A 24968-nucleotide genomic window follows, 5' to 3' on the forward strand; every position below is an offset into this window, starting at 1 on the left:
CTATCCTAGGCTACTGTAGTTTCTTTTATCAGAATACTGACAGATGAATACAATCAAGTACTGACAGTTTTCCCAGACACACATCAGCAGACACCATTCCCCAGTTCAGAGTCCCAGCTGTGCACAGCACTGCTCGAAACAAGGGATGGGTCTGCTGGGAGCAGTCTGTTCAGTTAGGCTGAAGACCAGTGCAGGAATACACTGAAGGCAAGGGGGCTACTTCCAATTTACCACTGGAGAAAGTGGACAATAATGAGGAATCTGAGGGAGGAACAACTCAGCCAGTGAAATCCAACTTTTAAGCTAGGACCAGTACCCTTCAGCAAAATAAACAAATGCCCACCCCATTCAGCTCTCTCATGCCTGAAACCACTTTTTCAGTTTAGGTACACAAGGAAAGAGACATGAGGAGCCCACCCCAGAATTGAAGACAGGGCTATTCAAATAATGTGCATCACACTCCATTCAGCAGGAAATTGCATGCTGCTTCCAGCCCTGCCTCAACAAGGAAATGCAGCAATGGGCTACAGACATCTCCTGAAAGAATGGCCAGAGTCACAAGATATCTTGCAGGAATGCACAAAACATCACATGTCTTGGACCTTGCAGAGGCTGTGGCTGGACTAATGCACAGTGCAGATCCATAAAAAAGCCTGTTGATTCTGAGCCCTAAAAAAGGAGAAGTGACAAAGGAAACAGAAAGTAACACTGGACATAACCAAAGTTAAGGTCTGCCAGGTACACTTTACATTCAGTAAGAATCTCAAAGTATGACTAGACCAAATCCCACCCAAACCTCAGAAAAGTATCTTAACCTAAACCTGCACTCACATGTGATTTACTGACTTCCTCTTTCCTGACAGCTTTTATGGATGAGGGTCCCAGAGTAGAGGGAATGAGGAGAGCCACCGTCAGGTCATGTCAGCTACTCAAGGTTATGCAGGGGGGAAAAAAATGGTATTTACAAGTTGAGGACTTGTGAGTCACATCCCTTGTTTTAACCACAGCACCACACATTTCCACACTTGAATGCTGACCAGACTAGAATGTGGTTCAAGAAATAAACACAGCAGTGGTTGGTTTGCAAAAGATTTTCCTCTTTCCTTTGGTGTTTTCAGGGAAGAGGACATTGTGTTTGTCCATCTCCTAGAATGGGGCGGGCTTTGGAGCACAGCAACGAAGGCAACAAACATTTGCTGGGTGCAACAGCCTTGGCCTTGAGGAATTGGTGGCTTGCTGGGAGTAACAAATTAGGCCACAAAGAACCATAACTGATCTTGCTCAAACTGCAATTAAGTGTCATCATGCTCTCCTGAGCAAATTATTTGACTGTCTCTCAAGAGCAAACTGGGATTATTGTGTGAACAACATTATTCACCTGACTAGGATACAGAATAATGATGGAAACTCAGATTCCTGGTGGAAATGGTTATTATTTTTCATTGCCTCAGCCAAAAATGCAAGATCCTGGCCCACCACACAGACAGGCTGCCTCTTTGTGTAGAGTCTGGAAACAGATACAACTATCACGAGAATGCTTCTCTGGCTAACTGGCCCTTAAATGGCTCTACTGATACCTAGAAAAAGGAGATGGTAAATCCACAGTTCTCAGATTCCCCAGTGCTTATCTCATGGATTATCTTCCATATAATCCATGCTTATCACATGGATTTTCTTCTTCTGGGATGGGACTCATACAGTTCATCATCAGTGCTGGCACACTGACAAAGCACAGAAAAGCTCTTGCCTGCAAAAGCTCCTGTGTTAAATTGAATGGCAGATTGTCTTGGGACACAACTACCTCACTCTAAGAATGAACACACTAGGAAAGCAACTCAAGTACCAAAGTCCTGACATGGAACTCTGTCCCATTTCAGGTATGCTAGAGACCTAACACTCTGAAAATAGATCCCTGCCACGTTTCCCCTGTGCAGCTATCAAGTACCAGCTGTGCATCTTGCTCTTTTCCATGAGCACCCCATTGCCAGCTGGGTAGGTTACTTTCTGCAGTGTTACCCAACTCAAAGACAATGAGGGATGCACAGCTCCCAGCAAATCAGCTGAAACAGTCAGATGATGTTCAGCATTGATCCAAAGGTGCTGCTGGGAAACAAATATATTGACTGCAACATACCTGTCCATGTGCAAACTGTGGATCTGTACACGCAGTCCTGGTAAGAAACTGGTGCACTTTTCCTCTCAGAAGAGGTGTGCCATCAGTACTGCCCTGTGGCAGTACTGCTAAGGCCCTAAACAGCCTCCAGGCTTCAAGTCAGGCCCTTGGACACGCTGTAGGATTGTGGAACATCAGTGAAGTGATGCCTGGAAAACTGTGATAACAACACCAGAGCCTCTTCCCTCCATGCAGACATGTCAGAGTTCCAGATAATGAGGGAATAAGTAACCAGGCCTTATCCCAAAGACATGCTCCCAATAAAAAAAACCCTGAGAATCAGACCTGATGAAGCTATTCCTTTATCATAAATATCACAGAAGCAGCAAAGTGGCACATATGTTTTAAGACTAACAGAAGAGTCCCCTCTCTGCCTAACAAACCCTTTTTTTATTAAGTGCTCAAAGTACCAGTAGGAACATGGTCTCAGCCTCCTAGAATTTACTCTTCACCTCACTTATTCACTGTACAACAGAGGTTAAATAACTTATGTAAGCTACAGCCACGAGGCTGTACCACAAGGCCAATCCTTCTTCACCTGTTTTGTGCTAAGTAACACCAGCCCTGGGACTTGCACTCATCCTTCACAAGAGCCTCTTGTTCCTGGGAATGCCTCTGCCTGCCAAAGACATGGACACACAACTGGCCTGACCTGGGTGCAGACAGACAGCATCCATCCCCAAAGTCTGTGAATTCCTCTTCCACCACAAAAAACACAATCCTGGCACAAATGAGAGGCAATGCAGTATATGGGCTTCTTGTAGGACAGGAAATTCATTAGTCACTGATTACATGTTTCCAGCTGCAGCGCTCAACACATCCTGGGAACTGTGCATTAGGACATTGGTCCCAACACCACAGAAGGGGAGCTTCTTCCCCTATGCCATGTCTTCTAAAGCAGGAATAAATCTCAGAGATGCCTATGTCCTTTAAAAAAAGAAGAAAGTAGCAAAATAGGAGCTTAACGTGTCACATTGTCATTGAAAGCGACAAAGTGAGATCACCTACTGTGGCAGGCAATGTCCTCATCTCTTTAATTTTTCAGCAGCTTATGAAGGTGAAAAGCAAAGGGAGAGAAACCCCAGGACCAGGCAGCAGCCACTGCTGACTACAGTCTGCAGGAGCTCGGTGCTGCTTTTCCAGCCCCCCCTGTAGCTCTGCCAGTTGTTACATGGGTGATTACAACACATCTCCAAGCAAGAGGCAGGGAAGCCTATTAAAAGCCATTACTGGGTCTTGAAGAGAAGTAATTAGAATGAGCTCCAAGTAGCACCAGCACGTGGGCAGCCACTGTGGCGTGACAGGTGCCATCACCGTGGGCTGCATTCAAGCTGCTGACCACCTGTAAGCAGCAACTAGAGAATAATTATTAGTCATTAATAATCCATAAACTTGGTGTCCCATGATTCATCTAAGGAGTCCCAAATGCCTGGCAGAACACTAAACCTCACAGCTGTAAGGAAAGTAAATACTGTGTTCTCATTATTATTTTGTTATTAGGAAAACCAAAGCACATAGATTCATGGTCAGCATTACAAGTAATCACTCAAAATTTGAGGGTCATCAGACCTTCTGAGCTTTAACAAATCTATCAGACTAAGAGTGATCACTCTGAAAGGGATGCACAGAATGAGGAACCCACATACTCCTCATTTCAAAGGCTGCTGTCTAAAATTCCAGCTTCTGTGCCTTGTTCCAAATCCCACTGTAACTCAAGGGTGAGAATTTGAAAGGATCCAGAAGTTCTGGTTTCTAAAATGACCAGTAGCTCATAGTTCGTGACCTTTCTGGCTGCACAGTAGCCTTTTAATCTCAGTTTTATGGAACAGAAAAAGCCAAAAAAGCTTTCAAAGTTTTGTAAAGCAGCCTGCTTCTAGTCCCATTCCCCAGGAAAGAGACATGTACCAACTACAGGGTAGTACTACTAAGACATTGCTTTTTTCTAAGTAAAGTCCCAGGGGTATACAAGGGGGTGGTGACAGCAAAATCCAGTATACACTCCCTGTTGCAGCTACAAAAGTTTCAGTGAAAATAATGAGATCATGTTTTAAGACTTTAAAGTAAATGATCAGTTCTGCATGAGGGGAAAAATGTTGGGTTTTTAGTCAAGGACTTTGGTAAACCGAGCCTCCAAGAATTTCCTGCATCAATCATTACGTGCTGAGAGGCAAAATGGAATGGAATTGCTGAAAGCAGCAACTACCAGACCATTGGAAAGCACCTCCCCTTCCTCTCTGCAGATACTGGAGTTCCACTGTTTCCCTGCTGCCATTGGTAACACCCCACTTCTGAACCATGAGGCCAAGGCAGAGCTTGAAACTTTCCTTGTGCAGAGACTACTGACAACCTGCCCTGCCAGATACTGGGGCTTGTTTGTGTGAAATATTTCAAGATAGCCAGACACTAATGTTTCCTGAACTCTAGCCTTCACAGCAGCTGCTGCAAGCTCTGAACCAAGCTCAGGAGGACAGCAACACAGTGATGGGAAAGTCTTCAAGGAAATCTGAAAGCAACACAGAGCCCAATCAGGCCATGTGGACATGGACATACTCCTGTGGCTGGATGAGCAGTGTCCCCACCTCAGAGCTGTCAGTCCCTTTCTTGGGCCAGAAGAGTGACTTCTGGTCCTCTAAGACTGAGATTTCTGAGGGAGGGTGGGAAGAAAGCCTAGCTCTAAGGGATCCAGCACTGCAGCAGTACCACAAATGCCTATGAAGGCACCACCTCTGTACAGAAAGCCCAGCAACCCACCACAGAGCTCCAGCCCTTTTTTATCTCTTGACTCCTCTGCTGATGCTGTCTGAGAGGTCAGCAAAACTCCATGCCACAAATAACAGCCTAGCTGCTAATGATGGGGTAGAGCTAAGTGTGTTTATCCCCTGTTGTCCCATCCTGGTGCAACAGAAATTCCTGCTAGAGGTGACCTGAGGAAGTCAAGTGAGTGTGATCCTATGACCCTTTACTGAGGTACTTGCCAAACTAAAAAATTGCACTGGTGGTGCTATGATATGACCTTGACTGGAGACCAAGAGGAGGAGCTGTCTGTAAGAGCCAAGCAAAACACTGTGGGCACACAGGAGAAGGAGCACCGGAGCTCGTGCCTGCATGTCTTTCCTTAAATAGGCAGTTCCAAAAAGCTCCTGTGAGTTTCACAAGGATTAATAAAGTCCTATTAATATAATCCTGCCTAATACCGATGAATCATCCATCCTGAGATCCATTTCTTGATAAATTCATGGAAGACATGAGCCAGGGCAGGGAAACTCTCAGAGCTTCAGCCAGCTCTGCAGCAAGGCCATAGCCCAGAGCATGATGCTACAGGCAGCTCAGGTCCTGCAGCGTGAGAGGAACAGGCTGAAGAGGCTGGGGACCAACCTACTGCTCCCAAAGCCAGGACTGCAGGGAATCAGTCTGTCTCATCAAGGGGAAGGGCATGCAAACATGAACTGAGAGAGAAAACGAGGAAGAAACCACAGAAGGAAATGGAAGGCAATGTCTAGGGCAGGAGACCAAGGAAAAGAACAGGATGGGGAATGACAGGACCATGATGAAGGAAGAAGATAGATGGATGGACAGCAGACCTGCTCAATCACAGGAAAGGACAACAGAATCCTTTGCAGCTGTCAGTCCCATATTACTGCATACATGCTTCAAGCCTGTATTTCTACTGCAAGGTTCTCACATACACTCTGGAATGGGCTTCCCCACAAGACTCAAAAATATACAAACAGTGCTATTTTTAACTTAATGATGGGAATGGGTAAGAAGTCATGATTCAAAAATCTGGGATAGCAATACTGCCTTTGATGTATGGTTTACAGATACAAAGATAAGAGGTCTGTACTGTGGGGAAAGATGCTGAACAGCTGTCAAAAAGTGTAACAGACTTTTGCTTCTCCGTGACAAAGCCAGATACATTGGTGAATACATCAAAACCAACAAAACTATCACAAAGTTTTTGTACAAGTATTTTTCAGGTTTTTGAGAGGGAGAAAAGCTCTCACATCACAGTACTAATTTTCAAATTATGAAAATGTTACACTTTTCAAAAGTTTCCAAAGACTGATTTAATGTAAAAAAAACCCTATAGATTTTTTGATATATATATATATATATATGGAATATATGCCCAGCTGAAGAAGCAAAAATGGAAAAAGGAAACTTTTTTTTAATGGAGGTAAACTTGAAACAGAAATGTGGAAAATGTAACTTCATGGAATCTTGTTTGAGTGGGAAACAATCTATATCTCTGGTAAGACCTGAAAATATAAACGAAACAACTTGTTTGATTCTGAGAACTTCAGATTTAGGACTTTTCCAAGTCATGAATCCAAATATCACTCCCAAAACAGAGTGAAATTGTGCTCCTTTTGCTTTCTAAGCTCTATGTTTTCCTGAACAACCAGGACAGCAATGAAATGACCCTAAAATAAAAAAAAAAGCTGCACTTAGACCACACCAAGAACTCTTTCCCCTGTTCCCTCACTCCAATCCCTCAAAACCACACAAAGCAAAGCAACCTCTGGCTCCCAGATCACCCTACACTCCCTGGCCTCTGGATGGCAGAGCCTGGAAGAACAGCATCTCCCCAGCCCAGGCAATGCTCCGAGTGCTGCCAGCACAGTGCCCAAGGAGTGACCTGGTCCTGCCTGGGCTGGGCAGAGCTGTGCCCTTGCTCCTGGGGCTGCCAGAGCTCCGTGCTGCTGCTCCCTCCAGCTCTGACCTCACCTCCAGCTCTTCAGTGACGAGTGTGCACATCTGTGTGTACTCACATTTACTGACCTGCACACACAGGTGGATTTATACACATCCCCCAGCAAAAACCCAGCTTACAAGGAGTCAACTTTCCACTGAGGGACTGCTACTAGAGAAGTTACTCAAAGAACAAATAATAAACTTGTTCCTTTCTGTGCTAGTTCTCTCCATGAAATACAGGCCTGTGATATCTTTTTTATTTTAACAGCAGAAGGCTGTCTAGTTATATTGTTTCACTTTCAGTATTCTTCAGGCTTACTTAATTTCACAGGCCAGGGAACAGAGATGATTCTATGATTCCACTGGATCTGGCTCAATAGGATTCTTTCCACCCTATTTCCCAGATGTACATTTGATTTTTCTTATGCTTTCCCTGATACAATAATCCTTCAGCTTGATGTTTTACATTGCCTCTTTTCAGCCCCTTGTTCTCCCCGCAGCAGAGCTGGAAGGCAAGGAACTGAGGATCCCTGTTCTGAGCCAGCCCCCTGCATGTTTCTTGACCACGCTGGCTAACAGAGGCTCTGTTGTGCTCTGCACTGATAGAAATGTCCCAGCCAAGGGAGTGAAAGGCAGAGGATAGGTTCATATTATACAATGTTCGTGCTATCAAAATACAGCTGGACCTAAAGAGCCTATTCAGAAGCTCTAGATCGTGCTTAAAAAGTAAATAAGGTGTCTCTAGCACAGCTGCCTTGAAAATGCAGCTTAGTGAAACATTTAAGACCATTTTACAAAGTAGTATAAGAATCTGGGGATGTTCTCTTGGTTTCCTTATGTACCAAAAGAAAAATTAAGAGAGTAAGAGATTAAACTTTAAATACTGATGCAGCATGTTTGGTTAATGACCAGAGAAATGGCATAATATTTTGCCAAAAGCAAGAGACGTGCAACTTACTGCCCTAGTTGATGCAAATTAGAGCTACTTTTAAAGTCTGTCATTAGGTGTAAAAGCTACCCAGGCAAACAAGCCTGGGCATCTGCACCAGTCCTATCCCCAAAAAAGCACTTTATGAACCCTATTGCTGTAACGCTGTAATCCCCTCACCTGAGAGCCAAGGTGATGAAATGTATGGACTCTGCCCACAGGGGAAAGAGAGATGCTGTTGTGTCTGCTTAGTTCTCATGTTACAAACAACCCTTTCAGAAAGCAAACCTTGATGGTGAAACAGCTCAAAGCTGCAGCATTCAATTCTTAGGGAGTTGTCCCCTCAGAATAACGAAATAGAGACAACCATAACAGTGCCAGGCTCACATGGGGCAACTGTGAGAGCTCTGAACAAACCTATTGCTAGTGACCCAGGGACAGTACACAGACATCTTTGTGGCTCTGAAAAGCACAAACTCCCTGCTGCCTCCCAGCAGGAGTCTACTCCTGACCTACTTTTGGCCAACAGACTTCACCAAGGCAAGACATACTCCTTGCCTATGTGCAGGAGATGACTGAGAAATGTGTCTGCACACAATTCAACCCAACCTGTTCTCCATTAACTTTGCTATGATCTGTTTTTTCATCATCTGTACAGTTCATGATTTCTCAATAATCATTGAACTTCATTATTAAAACAAAGAAACATTAAAAACGTTTAGTTTTTAGCTTTAGGGAAATGTGGAAAGAGACAAGCTTATGAAAATAAAATAGATGGGCTGACTGTAAGGGAAGAGCATTGCTGCTACTAACAGAAGAGTGATGCCAGTGCATTTGAGATGCCTTACCTTATCCCCTGGCTGTGGTCTCATAAGAGAGACTTGGTCATAGCCTCGTCGAACCAAAGCCCACAGTGCATCAAGTTTACCCTGCAATTGAAAAAAAAAAAAAAAAAAGAGAGATACAACATATGACCAAGAAATGTGGCAAAAATAGCATGAGATTAAACTTTTTTCTGCATTAAGTTGTCTGCACACAACTGGTCTTGTACCCTGGCCTCTGTACACTTTATCTGGACAACCAGAAGAACCCCAGTGGGATAATACCAAATATGCAGTGAGGATGAGAGCAGATTAACGTGAACAACTCCCTTAAGAGGCACAATTAGACAGGTGTTACTTTAAAGTTCTAATCTTACTTTAGGTGTTACAAAAGGCAGAATAAAAGTACAGTACAGATGGGAAGAGAACTGACACATGGATAAACAGCCAGAAGAACACCTACCTAGGCAGGCTTTAAAATTCACAGACACTTTCCAGAAACTTTCAAGCACTGTTTAACTGATCTGTAGGTAAGCAGGGGAGGGGGGAGCTCATCCCACAAAGCAGTTTTGGGACATGGCCATAGATTCCTGGGATGAGCATGGTATGCTGCAGCCTTGACTGTGCTAGCCCTCAGCTTCCTTCTCTGCAAGCAGAGGTAACAGCTCTTCCCTGCCTTTAGGGTTGTGTGAGGATACATACATTAAAAGACATTGAAACACCAGATATTATAATGACATGGCAGAATTGAGGGCGAAAATATGGGGAGACTAAGTGACTTGCCCAAAAACCAAACACTTTTGTCTTGTGGTTGAACTAAGGGGAAACAGATCTGTATCCCAACCCAAGCTTTAGCCACAATGCAGTTAAAGCAAGGACAGTGCCCTTTATCTGATCCTTTTCTATGCTGCCTTGAGATGCCAGAAAACAGCATCTGCCCACCCTAAGGTTCAAGGGATCAGCTGTTGCACCCCAGGCAAGAGTACCTGAAAAGAGTGTGACCTGAGGAAAGGAAGATCTCTGCTCTTGTCCTCTACTCTTCTCAAAAAATAGTGGCAACACAGTGTCAAGTGAAATATACATTCCAAAACCAGGGAAAGATGAGGATTAATGGCCACTTTTCTAAATAGGTTCTCTCAGCTCTGCTGAAAGAAAGGCTGTGCTAAGAAAGTGGGATATAGTATCTAATGTGACACAAGAGACTTGCAAAAATGGAGGGTCAGGCACATTACCTTGATTGGAGTGTACCATTTTCGCTGGGAAGGTGGTTTTCTCACATGGGGCTTCTTTGGCTTGGGTTCCCATGGCTCATACTCCTGTTCTGGCAACTTAATAATAGCATTTTTCGGTTTCTCCAATTTTGCTCCTTCCTCTGTTGACCCCTTATCTCCCCATCGCACCTGATGTCAGGAGAGTACACTGTAAGAATACACTTCAGCAGCCCCCACCAGCAGGTGGTTTACACAGATATTAATCTAGTTCCCATCAGATGACCAAGTGCTTGTTAGAACTAGGTCAAATTTATGAAAGTATCAAACTCCTACCATAATCAGAAGTACACATTTAAGAATAAAATAGTCTCATTCAAAGACTGCTGGAACTACTTAACCTTTGCACATTCCCATAATCTAAGGTGTTGTGGGAATTCACAGCATCTGGAGCAGATGAGAATCATTAAAGAGGTTGGTAAGAGCTTTAAGATGATTGAGTTAACCCAGCACTGCCTAAACCATATATTGAGTGCCATACCCACATACCTTTTCAACAATTCCAGGGATGGTGATTCCATCACTTCCCCAGACAGCCTGCTCCAACTCCTAATATCACCCTTTCAGTGAAGAAATTTTTCCCAGTATCTAATATTTTAATACCTGATTTTGTTGTCTGACTTAGCTCAAGCAGAAAAATAACTCTGCATTCAAGAACAATATATGATCCATGGTGTCACAGTCAGCACACATTCTCAGTATCAAGGATAAAATTCTTCCAAGGAAAATGGTTAAAGATATTAAGATGCAATACTTTATCTGCAGTCTTACAGGAGCTTGCTGAGAAGCCTCCCTTTCCATAGAAACCAGGCACTGCATAGACAGCACCTTCAAATATAAAATCAGTGTACCTTTGTCCAAATTTCCTCTGACAAGAGAGCTGGCTGCAACTGCACCAAAGGGTTTGACTCATGAGATTAAAGATTCTTTTGGTGCTTATCTCATTTCTTAACCTGCAAATTTTCTCTAGCTCTTAATACTAGATTAATTTAATTATTCATGGAAATGATAGCAGCTTGATGCCTCTTACTTGGACACAAGGTGCAAATTAGGTATACAAGCCCTGATTAAATCCCAGTCTCCAGTCCTCTTCAGAAATCACATGAAAACACAGTGGTGCAATTTTAAATTAAATGTGTTGGTGTTTATAACACTAAAGAATAAGCCAAATACCTCCATCCTCTTAATCCCACCAACACCTCGACCTCCATAATAAGATGCATCCACGGTTGGCCACTTCTTCTTTGGTAATCCATCTTCATCATCTGAGTCCTATGGGAGATACAGGGAAATATTAATGCTGTTCTCACATAAAAAGCATAAACTGTGGAAAACAGCTGAACATCCTGTGGTCCAATCCTTGGATATCTGGCTTTGTGTATTATGGTTATTTGCTGACAAAAACCAAGAAAGTCTCTTGCCTCTGCAGCTGCAATTTTAACTAGGAAGCTGGAGAGGATTGCCTATTCCTCTGCCCAGGCTGCTTTTATTTAATCAAATACGCACTGAGCTTCAAAATCTCAACTGATTTGTAAGGAAAGGCAAAGTGTAGATGAATTGTACATATACTGGCTTGCCACTGTGCTATGCAGAAAATGCAGTGATGAGTTAGCCCAGAGAAATAATTTCTTAATTGCACTTTTAGAACTTATTGTCACCTAACAGAGGAAAAAAGCAACCACTGTTGAGTTTTCTAACATGTGCAGCAGACCCTTTTCTCGTGGCAGCTGTAACCAGTTACCCTACTCTGTTTGATGCTTTGTGGAGTCTGGCTCAAGCCATACAGTTTGAAATAGGGTTCAGATAGGAGTATCTCACAACTGTTGGGGAGATCAGAACCAGAGCAATCATAAAGACTGAAGATTATTTGTCTGGAACATGTGAGAGTCTGAATTGGGAATTAACTTCTGGTTAATTTTTCTGTTCTTGGCTAACTAAAATGGTTCTGGATCAACAAGCCTGGGAACACATCTCCAGCTCTATAATCTTGAGCCAAGAGAAGTAATTGTGACTTCTTAGACTCCATATCATTCATTACACTAAGTCAAGGCACCTGAAAGTCCCAGCCTGACACTCTCCAAGTACACACGTGGCTGAGGAGAGGGCACAACAAACCTCCTACAATATTTCCTGCATTCCTCAAATAACTGTGCCTCACGCTTATATGCAGACATGCATGCTGCTCTTGGATTGGCCATGCACAGTGCTCTCTCCTACTGTTCCTCAGTAAAAGGATGTTTCTAGAAACACTACCTGAACTTTTTAATTAAAAAAAAAAAACCAAAAAAATTAACTGAAAGCCAAATACTACAGACAGATTTGAATTACTGATACATCACTAGATGGCATTTTCACAAAACTACCCTACATATTTCTATTGAAATGGAAAAGGAATTAAGAGCCCAAAAGACAATAATAGCTTTTTGAAACCATGCTTTAATTTTTGTTATTTGTTTGTATTTACCTCTTCGGTTATGCCTTAGAGAAAGGTTATTCAGTGACATGTGGTCTCACAGCTACAGTTCAACAGGTCAGTTCCTCTAACAAATTCTTTAGTATCGCCAGGCAAGGCTAGAGCTGACATTTGCATTAACTAATAAGGGGAGTTTCAGTTTGGGGTTTTTATTGTTATGGTTTGGCCTTCTGGTGTTTGTTTTACCTATTTTTTTTTTGTTGTTCTTGCTATCTTGTTTTTACCTAAATCGGGGGAAAAAATATACAATGAAGGTATTGTGGTTTGGTGTTAGGTTTGGTGTTTTTTCAGAAAGCTTTTTTTTTTTTTGAGAGTACAACAAATACAAAAATTTTATCCCATTTCACGCCAATCTAAACCAGTACCCAGTGAACTGCATCAGCGTTTTAAATTAATTTATATTTGATTTCATTGTGAACATGATTATTATTTAAGATACTCTGCCTCATTCATGCAATGTAACAGATTTCAAGAGTTCATGTCTAACAGCTCTTACTGCTGGCAAGCCTGACTCTAGCAGGACAAAGCCAATAGTAACAGCTGATACTTTTCTAGTTGATAAGGGATTTATAACAATTATCCCCTACACTGAACACACAGCAAAGCAACATTAATACCTACCACATGGAAATCTAATGCTTGTGCTTTAGAACAAGTTTTACACACCTATATTTAGTTTAATAGTAGCAATACCACACTATATCAGCTGTAGGGCAGGTCACCATACCTAGGGAGCCTAATACTAAATGTAATGAAATTCATCACACAGTTACAATTATTATAATGCACAAATTATTACAACTCATACTGGATAAAGACAAGGCCAAGAAAAGGGATGGATAACATCTGTATTCTGTGTTATTCCTGGAGGCTTACATCAGTTCATTCTCTTTTATTGCATTTAAAATTACAAAGCATCCAGAACTTTGGCAGGACTGTGATGCTCTCTGAAAGCTCCTTCAACTGCATTAGTGAAAGCACTAATCACACTAACCCCAGCATGAATTCTGGTGTGCATTCTGAAGTTAAATTGTCACAGTGCTGCTGCTAAGGACAAGTAGCAGGATCACATACACGCTAGTGGTGGCCTCTAGCAACCTCAAAACAGCAGCTGTGGTTGCCTTCCTACATTCATGCCAAGTTACAGCAAGTTAACAGTAAACTATAGGCTTCTCTTGTGGGTTAGGCAAGTATTTTTCCATTATTTAATTGTCTATGCCTAGGAAAGAAAAAAAGGCAGGCATAGGTTTTCTCTGGTGGTGCTTTTATTTACTACTATTATTTTCATGAAACTATTACGGTGAAACTAAACTGAGGTGAGGGTCAGTGAGAGCTAAATACAATCCTGCCTCACACAGCTCAAAACCTAAATGGAGAAAAGCTAAATGTCCTTCCAAAGGTCACTCTGCAGAAGAGCTACAGCCAGGGCAGGCTTTTGTCTCCCCTCCTATAGCAAAGCCACAAGAATGTGGCCTTTGCTGTTTTTTTTTCCAGCTGCCAGACTGTTCCTTACTACCAATCTGGGCTAAACTGCTGAGAACAATGGCAGCTTTACTGGAGGAGGGACAGCTGTCAGCACAGCTTGAGAATCTAAGATTTGCTTACACACCTGTTCAATGCACAGCAGAAGGAACAAAATACCATAGGAACTGTGGGCCTGTGGATTTTTAAGTTATGCAACTGTTTTCACCCTGGATGCAAGCAGTTTTGATGTATGCGTTTAAAGAGGCCAGAAGGCAGAAATAACTGTGCTGACCCAGAGCACTTCCTCTCACAGCCTTTGAGGTGTCATTAGACACCTACAGGGCTGACATTCCTGGGCAGCCACTACAGTGGCTGCAGGCAGTGCCACAGCTCAAAAATAGCACACTTACAGGCTCTGGAGGTGGTGGTGGAGGTGGCTCCTTGATCACCTGGAATAAACAAATAATGGAGAAATCTGAGACAATGGTAGGGTTCATCTATCTCAATATTATGTCCTCCCTGCTTTCTTGCCCATGTCACAAATGACTCACGCTGCTTCATTCCCCCTATTCAATCCTCTGATTAGCCCCATTAAAAATGAACCCAGATGAGATGAAAAATAACATATAATTACCAAGTTAGTGCAAAGATATTATTTAAGAATCTGCAGCTCCTCTGAATAAACTAAAGAAACCCCAACAACAAAATGCAAAAAAACCCCTAACTCTTGTCTTTAAAGAAGACTGTAACAACTTGTGCACACATTAGTAAATGAATTCCGTTACACCATTATGCAGCAGGTTGAAAGCTGGTCTAAAGAAGGTCTTGATCCCTACAGAAACTTAAGTCACATCCATGAGCTTATTTAAAATTCTCATTCAATGTAAAAATCACATAGGCCTTGAAACAATCAAAAACCCAGAGAAGAGTAACTTCAACATGCACTTTAAGCAAATTGTTCAATCAGGGCTTTACAAATGTGGTGGTTTTTTAAAGCAAGGTTAACCACCCACTCCAACACTTTAACTCAGTACTTTGGCAGGGAATAGATGAAACCAAGTCAATAGAGCAAAGAAACTATACTTACCACTGTGCAGCAAAGGGGCCAAAACCACCACAGAAGAGCCAGAGCCAGCAGCAGAAAGAGAATCAGAAGAGCAATGAAAAGGATGGTCCCAGTAAGCTGCAAACAAGATGATTATTTCTGAGTTACCTTTGTATGCCTCAAAGAAGGCAGGAGTTCTGAAGTTACACATTTAGAGTCAGCTTTCCCTCACTATGAAGTCTCAGGTAGATTGTGCAGTCAATCACTGTTATCATTAGGATCACATCAGTGTCTGAGGTCACAAAACCAGGGGAGCATCTCCTCTTTGCAGTTCATAGCCCACTAGACTCAAGAAGGTTAAACGTGTATACCACTCATTCTGGACAAGTCCCTTACTACTGTCAGAATTGCACTGCAAACTACATGACTACAGACCCTGAGGTGTGCAGAGTAACCTTTCATTCTAGAGATGCAGAATATGCAAAGGCTGATATTCAAAGAATGGGAATACTGGAGCTCAGACCTTATGGGTAACTGTTCACATGCCAATATCATAGAACAGAGCAGCACTTGCTCAGTGCATCAGCTTCCAAGCTGCCTGTGTTGCCTCTTGACTCAAACTACTCACACAAACTCAGCCTAGGTGATTATGCAAACCAGTCAGTAATGCTGTTTATTCTTGGTAAATAGGGCTAGTTGGACTATTTTAGAATGAGATACTGAAATCATTATATTAAGCATTTCTGATTCTTATATCCACATGTCTCTGCAGAGAGCAGTGAGACTGGGGATGCTGAGCTAAGGGTCTATACCTTCAAAGTCAAAGTCAATTTTTCTTTAAAATTACTAGAAACAAACAAAAAATTAAATCAAGTGTTAACACTTGAAATCAGCTTTCCAGAGCAACTGAGAATCAGAGAATCACAGCTCTGATTTTTCCATGTAAATCCTGATGGATCCTTTGCACTTGGAGCATTTAATGTTAGTGCATTCAGAAAATATATTAATTCTCTATTGCTCTGATTGACTACAGGAATCAGGCTAGCATATGCTGCTTGCTTCCTGCAGTACATACAGAGCACGTGGCTTTTGGGAAGTAAACATTTGTTTCACATGTGCAATGGCATGCTGAGACATGCCCTATCCTTGTACTGGGTTCTGGAATGATATTAACTTCAGCTCTGATGTTTCAGCCTTTTTTTTTTTTTTTTTTTTTTTTTTTTTTAATATACACTGGGAAAAGAAACCTCTTCAATGGTAGGATTTTAGAAATTTGAGAAGAGGTTCAATTCACCAGCAACAGAGATATCAGGGAACAGGAAAAACTTAGCAGGAAACTAGAGGAAAGCCTGGGGATAGGAAGATGTGAAAAGAGCTTGAAGAAAAGTCTGTCAATCAGGCTGAGAAAAGAGGAGCTGGCTATAGAGGAAGCTGTAAGAGATTTTCGAAGGATAGGTGGAAGGATAAAGGGAAAGAAGCCAAATTCCAAAAGTGATTTCTATATGATAAAGTCCATGAGATTCACTTTATTATATCTGAAACTTGCTGAATTTCCATGACACCAGAAACTGATGCTTAGCCCCTTCTTACAACAGGGATTCCCTTCACTGTTCTAAGAGCATTTGTTTTCCCCTCAGACAATGAAAAGGCTGAGGGTGGAGAGCACCAGCTGGTAAGAGCTTTGCAAAGTCTGGGTGAGATCCTGAATGACTGACTTAGGTGGTACCTAGTTCTCTCTCAGGCCAATTCCTAGAGCTGCCAGGACTGACACATTCAATACAGGACTAACACAGACAGCTCTTATTCCACACTTTTAGGCAGGAAACCCAGTATCCCATATCTGTGTGACAGCATTGCCATCCCTACACTGCTCTGTGGCTTTTTGCTATAGATGCAACAAACCAACCTGTTTCAGGATATGCTGTTTGGCTCACCTTCATTTGACCAGGGAGGAGCTGGCTTGCTCCAAAATGTGCCAGACTCCCTCCTCAAACAAGTCCTGTTGGAGGACACAGAACCCAGCTGCAGTTCAGAGCTAAGCCCCCGTCTCTGTCCCTCCCATGGCCCCGTGTACAGCTAATGCACCTGCAAAGCAGATACTCGAAGAGAAATGAATTCTCAGTGAAGTCAGTTTGCTGAGAAAAGGGGGAGTAAAAATCAAGCATAACTTTACAAAATATTGCTGCACTCCTTAAAAACGAATCCAAGCACAGCAGCAATGTAGTACCACTGCTGCTATTACTCCAAACACACATTACCTCCTTGTTTTGTAGCCTTTGTTTCCAGGCATTGCTTTTCCCATGCTAACTGCACATATAAATTGCTGAGACATTTGCCAGCAGTAGCTCAGGAGCTGCTGGCAGCAAGAAGCAAAAGAGTCTTCTTTTAATGATTTTAGTGATACAAAGCACCATAGTGAGGCTGGACTTTGAAAAGAAAATAGCAGACTTCATGCAGCTGAGCAGAAATAAGCACGGGGATCACACAGAGGCTTTTGGATTATAGTGAAGATACTTACTGTACAGAAAAGACAGAAGGACCAGCTGGGGAGGAGAGCTGAGCAGGCCAGCTGACTGGCACCCACAGAAAAGGAAACAGGAGGGGAAAGGAAATGGAGGGAGTCTCTAAAACGAGAAGAGTGAAATGCATGAAATTAAGACAAAGTTGGAAACTGAACTGTCAACCTCCCTGCTTATGGGCCATAACAGGAGTGAGACAGTATTTTTCTATCAGCTGCAAATCAGGCTTCCTGCCTCCTTCACATTCAATCTGCAAGAGGCTGGTCAAAAACTGTCAGATTGACATGACTGGAGATTGGATTCTTCTTTTTATCCTAAGGCTACCAAAAGGAAAAGCTTCCTCCATCCATGCTCTGGCCTTTAGGAACCCTGGTTAGGGTTGACACTTCAGTCTTCATCAGAAATAGATTACATATGGGTAACTAAATGCACCCGTTAACACTTGTGTTTCACTGCAGACTTGAAAGGTTTTACTGTACCTGAGGTAAAAGAGTGAAATTAAATGTGAAAATATCAGTCTTCAGTATGGAAAATTTGGAAGCAAGTTTTAGCAAAATAGAAATAATCCCATAAAGAAACAAACACAACTCTGCTATATTGTGTCCCTACAACCCAGACTGTTCCAGCATTCTGGTGTGATATTTCCCACCTTCATGGCTGCAAACATCAGAAAATTAGATTTACAAGTTCCAGTCACCTCTATCTGCATTCCTGCCCTTCTGTTCTCCAGCTGTCAAAATGGCCAACAATGATTACAAACCAATATGACAGCATTTGGCATAGGCTATAAAAGTCCTTTTGACACTAATAACAATGACTCAAACTGCTATCAGGTACTTCAGCCAACTTGGTTTAGACCAAAAGCACAAGGTCACATATTTAATTACTGTATTTGCTCACACCGGCTATGGGCACTGAATATTTTTACCCCAAGGCAAGGAAGACAACTCTTTATCTATTAGTCAGTTTCCTAATTTTATTTATTTGATTCTAAAGACCAGATTTTGATAAAGGATCATTCCTTGTTTGTCCCTGACACTCCACCTGGTCTTTTTGACCACATGGTGCAGGACAGACTTGCTGTCCTTTCTCTCTGTGGCCTTTCCAGATACAAGTCCTAACAGTTGTGCCTTTTATCCCAGATCCCATCTGGGACCCCAAGGCTCAACAGTGTTGCTCCCTGATGCTCCTTTGATCATTTTCTCAGATCTCCTTCTGTTAAGTTTTGAGAATCTCTCTCCTGGGGTAGGAATGGGCTGGGTGCCTCTTATTCTAATTTTTTACTCAGAAGTCTATTATGAACTATCCACCATCAATAACACTTTGACCTTAAGTAGCCCTGGTTATTTTCCCAAGAGCTGCTGGGATCACTCAGCAGCGGTGACACAGAAGCTGCAGAGAGGTCAGACTCACTCAGGGAGGCTTTGCCTGAAGAACAACCATTTCTTTCCAAGGTCTCATGGTTCCTCTGTCAAGCCCCATTGGAATTACTTACACAATGTGTGCTGGTGATGCTGACAGAGCTGGAGATGAACGTTAGCCCATTGTTCATGCTGACTTGTAGAAAAACCACCCTAGAGCACAAAACAGATATGTTTATTTTTAGTGTCATCTTTACACTCATTGCTACCTTTATTCTGTCTCTGTTTTAACCATTGGTTTATGAGCATGCATGGATCCCTGTTGAGTCAGGGCATTTTCATGGCCTCAGGAACTTACCTGCATGTGCCTCCCTGCTTACACAGGAGCCACCCTTTTTATGTTACCTTAGTTGAGCTGGCACATATGCTCTTTATTAAAAAAAAGCACATCCCACCTGGGGCAAAGGGCACCAGGACAGTGAATCATAACAGAATGCCTCAGACAACAGCAATACTACTGTACATAGCACAGGAAACTTTAAGACTTTTTTATTTATTTAAAGAAACCCTTCTTCAATGAATCAGAGTGTGATCTTTTGTATCCAAGCAAATCCAGAACACCTGCACTGAGATCAAGAAGGGTAAAAACACTGAAATGTCAGTGAAATTCAAGAATAATCTTCCCTTCCCAATATCAGAGAAAGGGCCCAGAGGGGAGAAAAAAAATTAAAGTAATAATAAAAAAATGACAAAACTCCACCAAATTAATTTCCTTCACTGACAAATACAAAAGGCAGGGGAGGTATTCAGTTGTAGCCCCAGTACAGCATATAAGCATCCACAAGATCACCTAGGGAAAAGGTGCATGTCTCCCAGAAGTCTACAGGATTAAAAAGGCTAAAAAATATCAACACTAGACACAGCAGAGCAAAATACAGGAAGCCACATATACAATAACAAAAAGAATTCAAATCAAGCATCTTCTTTCCATCAAAATTAAAAGTCTGTCTTGAATTTAATTACCTTTTGGTCTGAAACAACAGGATATAGGAAAAGAGGAGGAATCACCATTCTGTGATTGTATGATATGGGGCCATGGTCCAAGAAGACCTTTGGGTAAACTGTGCTGAAGACCCAACATTAAATAGAGCTATTTTGGCTCACACTAGGAAAGAATTTGGCACAAAGGAGACGGCTGCAATATGACACACAAGAACACAAATTTATGACACCTTCACCCAGAAATCCACCCTCTCAACACATGCTGGAAAGCAATACTCACTGTCCAGCATCTTCTATCACTGGGGCAGGGCAAAGTAAGTACGTATCATGAACAAAAGTCGGCTTTTCATCTGAAAGGAAATGAACATAACTCTCAGGGATGAAAAAATTAAATTGTTTCAAGCAGGCCACCCCCTTGGGATGTGACAGCCACAGATGAACTCAATATATTGGCAAGTACCAATACTCCCCAATGGTGCTGATTCCAAGTACTAGAATAACCCTTCATGTTGATGTCAACATGATGCTATCAGGCTAGAGATACCACAGCTAAGAATTGGACATTTATCTGTTCCTGACTGCAGTGACCAGCCCTCTGGAATTCAGCTTTGAGCAGTATTCATCATATCTATCTGAAAATCACGTGCAACTTCTACTCACACTGAATAGTCCAACCCCTCAAGTTACTCAAGGGCTCAAAAGTTTAGGGCTCAGTTTTTGTCTACCCATGTCCAAATACACACAGGAGAGAATCCAAGGCTGCTCTGTCTGAGCCCAAGAAAAAGGAAGAAGAGAGATGGGGTGGAGCTGAAATGAAAGAATACTGGGGTGGGGGAAAACCAAATCCAAGAGATTTACAGGAAACAGGCAGAGAGGGGCCATGACTGATGTTAGCATGAGGATCTGCTCTGCACTAGCAGCCTCTCCTGGACCCAACCTCCCCTCTGTGGCTGCATCACCTGTAAACAGCTAAACAGCCCACATTTATAAGGGCTTGGTGCAGGCAGAGTCAAACACAAGGGCACACATCTTCCCACCTCCTTGCATTCCACTGCTCCATGATTCAGCAGTGTTAATTCTGTCGCTTTCAAAAGTCACATCCAGAAAGCCAAGTCCTGTGAATACAGTCAGGAGGCCCAGCAGTAACCCTGTACTGCCACTCCACCAAAAGTGTGTAAGCTGAGGCACAAGAGCAGACACCACCCCAGTGACTATAGCTTAGCTCTGAATGGCCAGCAAACACCTGTGCTGCCAGTGGGAAAGAGTCATACCCAAGGGAATAAAGGGCTAGTAAAGGCTGCCATCTTAATTTATACTTTTGAGGCTTGTTTACTCTTTATGTAGGAAAAAAAATAACTCAAGCAACAACAGATTTGTAAGAGTTGCTTCATGCTTCACCCCCTTCAAGCACACCTGAAGACAGAACTCATTTCCCTTCCTTGGCAGAGATGAAGGCATGTCAATCAGTGATGTGTTTTAGGGAGGTAAAAAAAGCCAGCAAGACCAGTATCTCATCACAACATCTGTTGCAAATTTAACCCAAGGAAAACAGCATGGATTTGGAATGGAATGAAATGAGAGTAGTTTTCCTCCTGTGTATTTCCAGGCCCAGGTCAGTACTCACTGTGTAGAGCCCAGTCAAGGTGCTAATGATTTGGGTCAGGGAAAAAAAAGCAAAAAGTCTGTCTAACTTATAAATCACAAAAATCAAATCCTGGTAAAAGCATATCTCAAGACCACCAGAGCTGACTGACTACAGCATCAGCATAGACAAGTGGGATGGGAAATGAAGGAGTAATTCATGTGTTCCCTTTTTCCCTCTTGTAAGTTAATTCACTGCTTGGGAAGGCACCAGTCTGACCACGACAGCCTATGAAAGCCTCTACTGTGCTCAGGCCACAAGGGCAGCATGTATGAAACGGGAGCAGAGCTCCTCTCGCCACACCATATTTCACTCTACCAGACACACACAGCTTCTCAGGAATGAGAGAGGACTGCTGAGAAACTGGACACTCCATCTTTTTTGGCCATTCAGTCCTTTGCCTGGCTGCTGAGACAGCAAACAAAAGACCCTGTTCAGCACAGCAATGACAGGGAATTTCCATGTTACACAGTCACAGTGATGGGACCAGCAACTGATGTCAGAGAGGAGCAGAGACTGCCTGGGAGGCCTGGCTTTGTGGCAATTGTCTCCTGAACTGGTGACTAAAAACTCTGAAAAAACCACCAGGGATCAAGACAGCAATATTTCTTTTTACTGCTGATAGATAAGGAAATAGGAAGCAATTTTAAGTTTCCATCTTAAAACCTGATCCCGAGTCCTCTCTCGCTGCATGCAGCACCCACGTGGATCACTACAACAGTGCTAAGGTCACTGTACAGCAGCATGTCCCATGGAAGTGCTCACTACACAATGCCCACAGGCCACTGCACTGAATAAGGATGAATTTCAAGCTTCTTTTAAGTGCACATCTCTACCCCAGCTTCCTCTCACATCTGCTGCAAGAAATCCCCTCAACATGGATCGTTTGAACTGGCCTGTGGCCCGTGAGGTGACACAGCCACAGGGGTCACTGCAATCCCACCAGCCCACAAACTTACTGATAGTAAGGCTGTCATTAAGCTTGAAGCTGCAGAGTACTTGGTCGATATTTCTTGCATGATAAAAGCCGTTGCCTCTTACCACAACTTGAAAGGATTCTGTAAGCAAAAATATAGAAGATTTATGATTTATTTATGAGAAATAAAACAAATACAGCTTTTCTGTTCAGAGTGACCTGAATCAAAACATGACAGTTGCTGTTCTCTGCCCCATGCCTGAAATAAAACATCCACACAGACAACTCCCTCTATTCAGGAGCAATGTCCAAGAGTGCTACAGAGACATTAGTGCTTCAGAGTCTTTGTCCCAAGTCAGCTCCCACAAGTGTAACACAGAACTGCAATGCCTTAAGGGTGCCACAGTAAAACTAAGTCTGACTTGACTGATGTCATCTCATGGTTCCTCCATGGCTTTTGGGACAGATACCTTTGCCAACCACCTTTACTAGTCCTTCCTCCTAATCTTCATAGCAGATGGCACTAGGCTTTCAGCATAGCTCTGTTCAGGAAGATGCTGACAGGACAGAACTCCCCTCCTAAACCTCCTCTGACTCAAAGCTCCAAAAACACAACAGCTTGCTATTTTCCCTCCCTTTTACTGTGCACAGGTGAAGCCCAACACAGAGCCACAGTCCCCTTTCTGCTAGGGTGAGCCTGAATTGCCAGACTAGGCAGAAGATGCATCAGGAAGGGAAGTGGCAAGGGAAACTTCCCTCTAGGACACAAAAAGTCATTGTGGCTGCTACACTGACCACAGAGAAAAGATCTTTAAGGCAGGTGGAAAGACACTTAGAAGTTTGTTCTGTTCCCAGCACACTTTTGAAACTCCCTTTGACACTGCAGAAAAGCAGCCAGCTGACAGCTGAGATTGCTGGCACACAGCAAGGGAAAGCACTGAAGTTGCACTTTCACGCATGAATTTCCTACTTTAACCAAATCCTCCACAGGGCTCTCACACCAGCCTCTGAGCAGCATTTGAGATCAGCCCAATACAAGGAGTATAGCAGCACAACACAGGAATAATTAGTCTTCAAGCTTCACATTGAAAAATATGAATAAATTACATAGTACTCTATTCGTAGTGAGTAAAACCATGAACAGGTCTACATGCATCAACACATATACTTTGATGAACATACTAAAAAGGAGAACAAAATAATGTTGGTAGGATGGAGGGGAGATGTACATTATTTTTAGTTATTTAAGATGTAGCTTTTAGCAACATTCCATACAAGGCACTACCATGTCATTTGCATGCTTTGGAGGAACAATCTTTATTGAATCAGAGTACATGAGGCCCAAAGGTGGTTGAAATACATTCAGCCTCATCTGCCTGCACTTCTTTATCAAGCTACTGCAAGGCAAGCTAGCATGAGGACCTGAAATGCTTTGCTTTTCTGTACAAATAGCTTGTTTTTGTCAAAAACTCTAACTCATTGCCATTATCACTGTATTGAGATGTAATGCAAGTCCGGGTGAATGGACCAGGGCATTTACAACTTACAAGCATGCACTGGAAGTCCACACTCTGGTTTTCATTGTGGTAATTAGCTATAGACCAGGGCTCTGAATTGACAAAAGCTACAAAGTGCACGGGAATCAAAGAAGGTATTTTTGGAGGAGAAAAAGAAAAAGTGCATTTTTAAATGAAACATGTGCTTAGGTATCTTGCTAAAGAAAAATTATAAAATTTGAGATCTTCATGAGTACACCAAGAGCCAAATACACAAATCCAGAATTTGGCCTCTTTTTAATGGAAAGGGTTTTACAACCTGGTTCTCACTGGGGTAATGCACATTTCTTTAAACAAATGAAAATGTACTGTAGGGCAGATTGATCTGCTTCTTACTCCAACAAGAATCTTGAGTTACTCTTAGTCAGATTTGTGCCTTGAGCTGTTCCACATCTAACCCAGTTGCAATACTGAGAATTATGAGCATCCCTTTTTTTGCCAGCAGAGATGAGAGTCATGACCAGCCCTGAGGGTAACTGGGCCTCTGCCCACCCACCAGAACTACCTGCCTGGGACCACACACTGGCAGACTTGCTTGCAACCAGCCCACTTCACAGTGGCACAGAACACCCAGCCAAGATGATAGTTTTTCCCCATCTCAATTTTATATTTTAGAAGAAGCTTGCTGAAACAAAATTGCACTGGAATTTTTCTTCCCCTTCTCATGAATTAATGGCCTTAAAAGGCAGCAATCACAAAAGCTTAATCAGTGGCTTCAAAAAGATGCTGCAAGTAAGAAAATTTCAGCACAAGACATCAAAGGTAAAAGCTACATCTAGAAGTTTAGTCTTGTCAGGACAGTTTACCTCTCCTGCCGTTCTTTTCACCGTGACTGCCACTCTGCACAGTCAGTTGTGAACAAGTGACTGTGTAGCAGTAACCTGTCCACCAACACAAGCAGAAAACACACCAGACTTCAAGGAAACAAACAGCAGGTACCGGGTTTGCTGCTGCTGTTCAGCAGCCTGCCCCCTTGCTTGCTCCAGAGCATTAACGTGTTCTGGGTGATGCTCTGTAAATGGCTAATTCCATTTAATTTTGCGCCCTGGCTCTGGCTGCGTCCTTTTCTTCCTTAGTTACTGTCAGATCATGGATTGCAGCTTTT

General features: G+C 42.7%; 1 protein-coding gene across 1 annotated transcript in view; it reads right to left on the reverse strand.

Annotated features, from left to right (window-relative positions):
• ANTXRL (ANTXR like) overlaps positions 1 to 24968 on the reverse strand; it is a 57337-nt gene that overhangs the window by 12143 nt on the left and 20226 nt on the right. Inside the window, exons 10-17 of the mRNA XM_021539066.3 lie at positions 22351 to 22449; positions 20030 to 20099; positions 18882 to 18960; positions 14910 to 15005; positions 14233 to 14271; positions 11059 to 11157; positions 9850 to 10017; positions 8645 to 8725 (exon numbers count right to left, since the gene is read on the reverse strand). Of these exons, the coding sequence (XP_021394741.2) occupies positions 8645 to 8725; positions 9850 to 10017; positions 11059 to 11157; positions 14233 to 14271; positions 14910 to 15005; positions 18882 to 18960; positions 20030 to 20099; positions 22351 to 22449 (731 nt within the window). The remainder of the gene's footprint in view (positions 1 to 8644; positions 8726 to 9849; positions 10018 to 11058; positions 11158 to 14232; positions 14272 to 14909; positions 15006 to 18881; positions 18961 to 20029; positions 20100 to 22350; positions 22450 to 24968) is intronic.

Source organism: Lonchura striata, chromosome 7 (genome assembly GCF_046129695.1).
Source record: "Lonchura striata isolate bLonStr1 chromosome 7, bLonStr1.mat, whole genome shotgun sequence".
Lineage (NCBI taxonomy): Eukaryota > Metazoa > Chordata > Aves > Passeriformes > Estrildidae > Lonchura > Lonchura striata.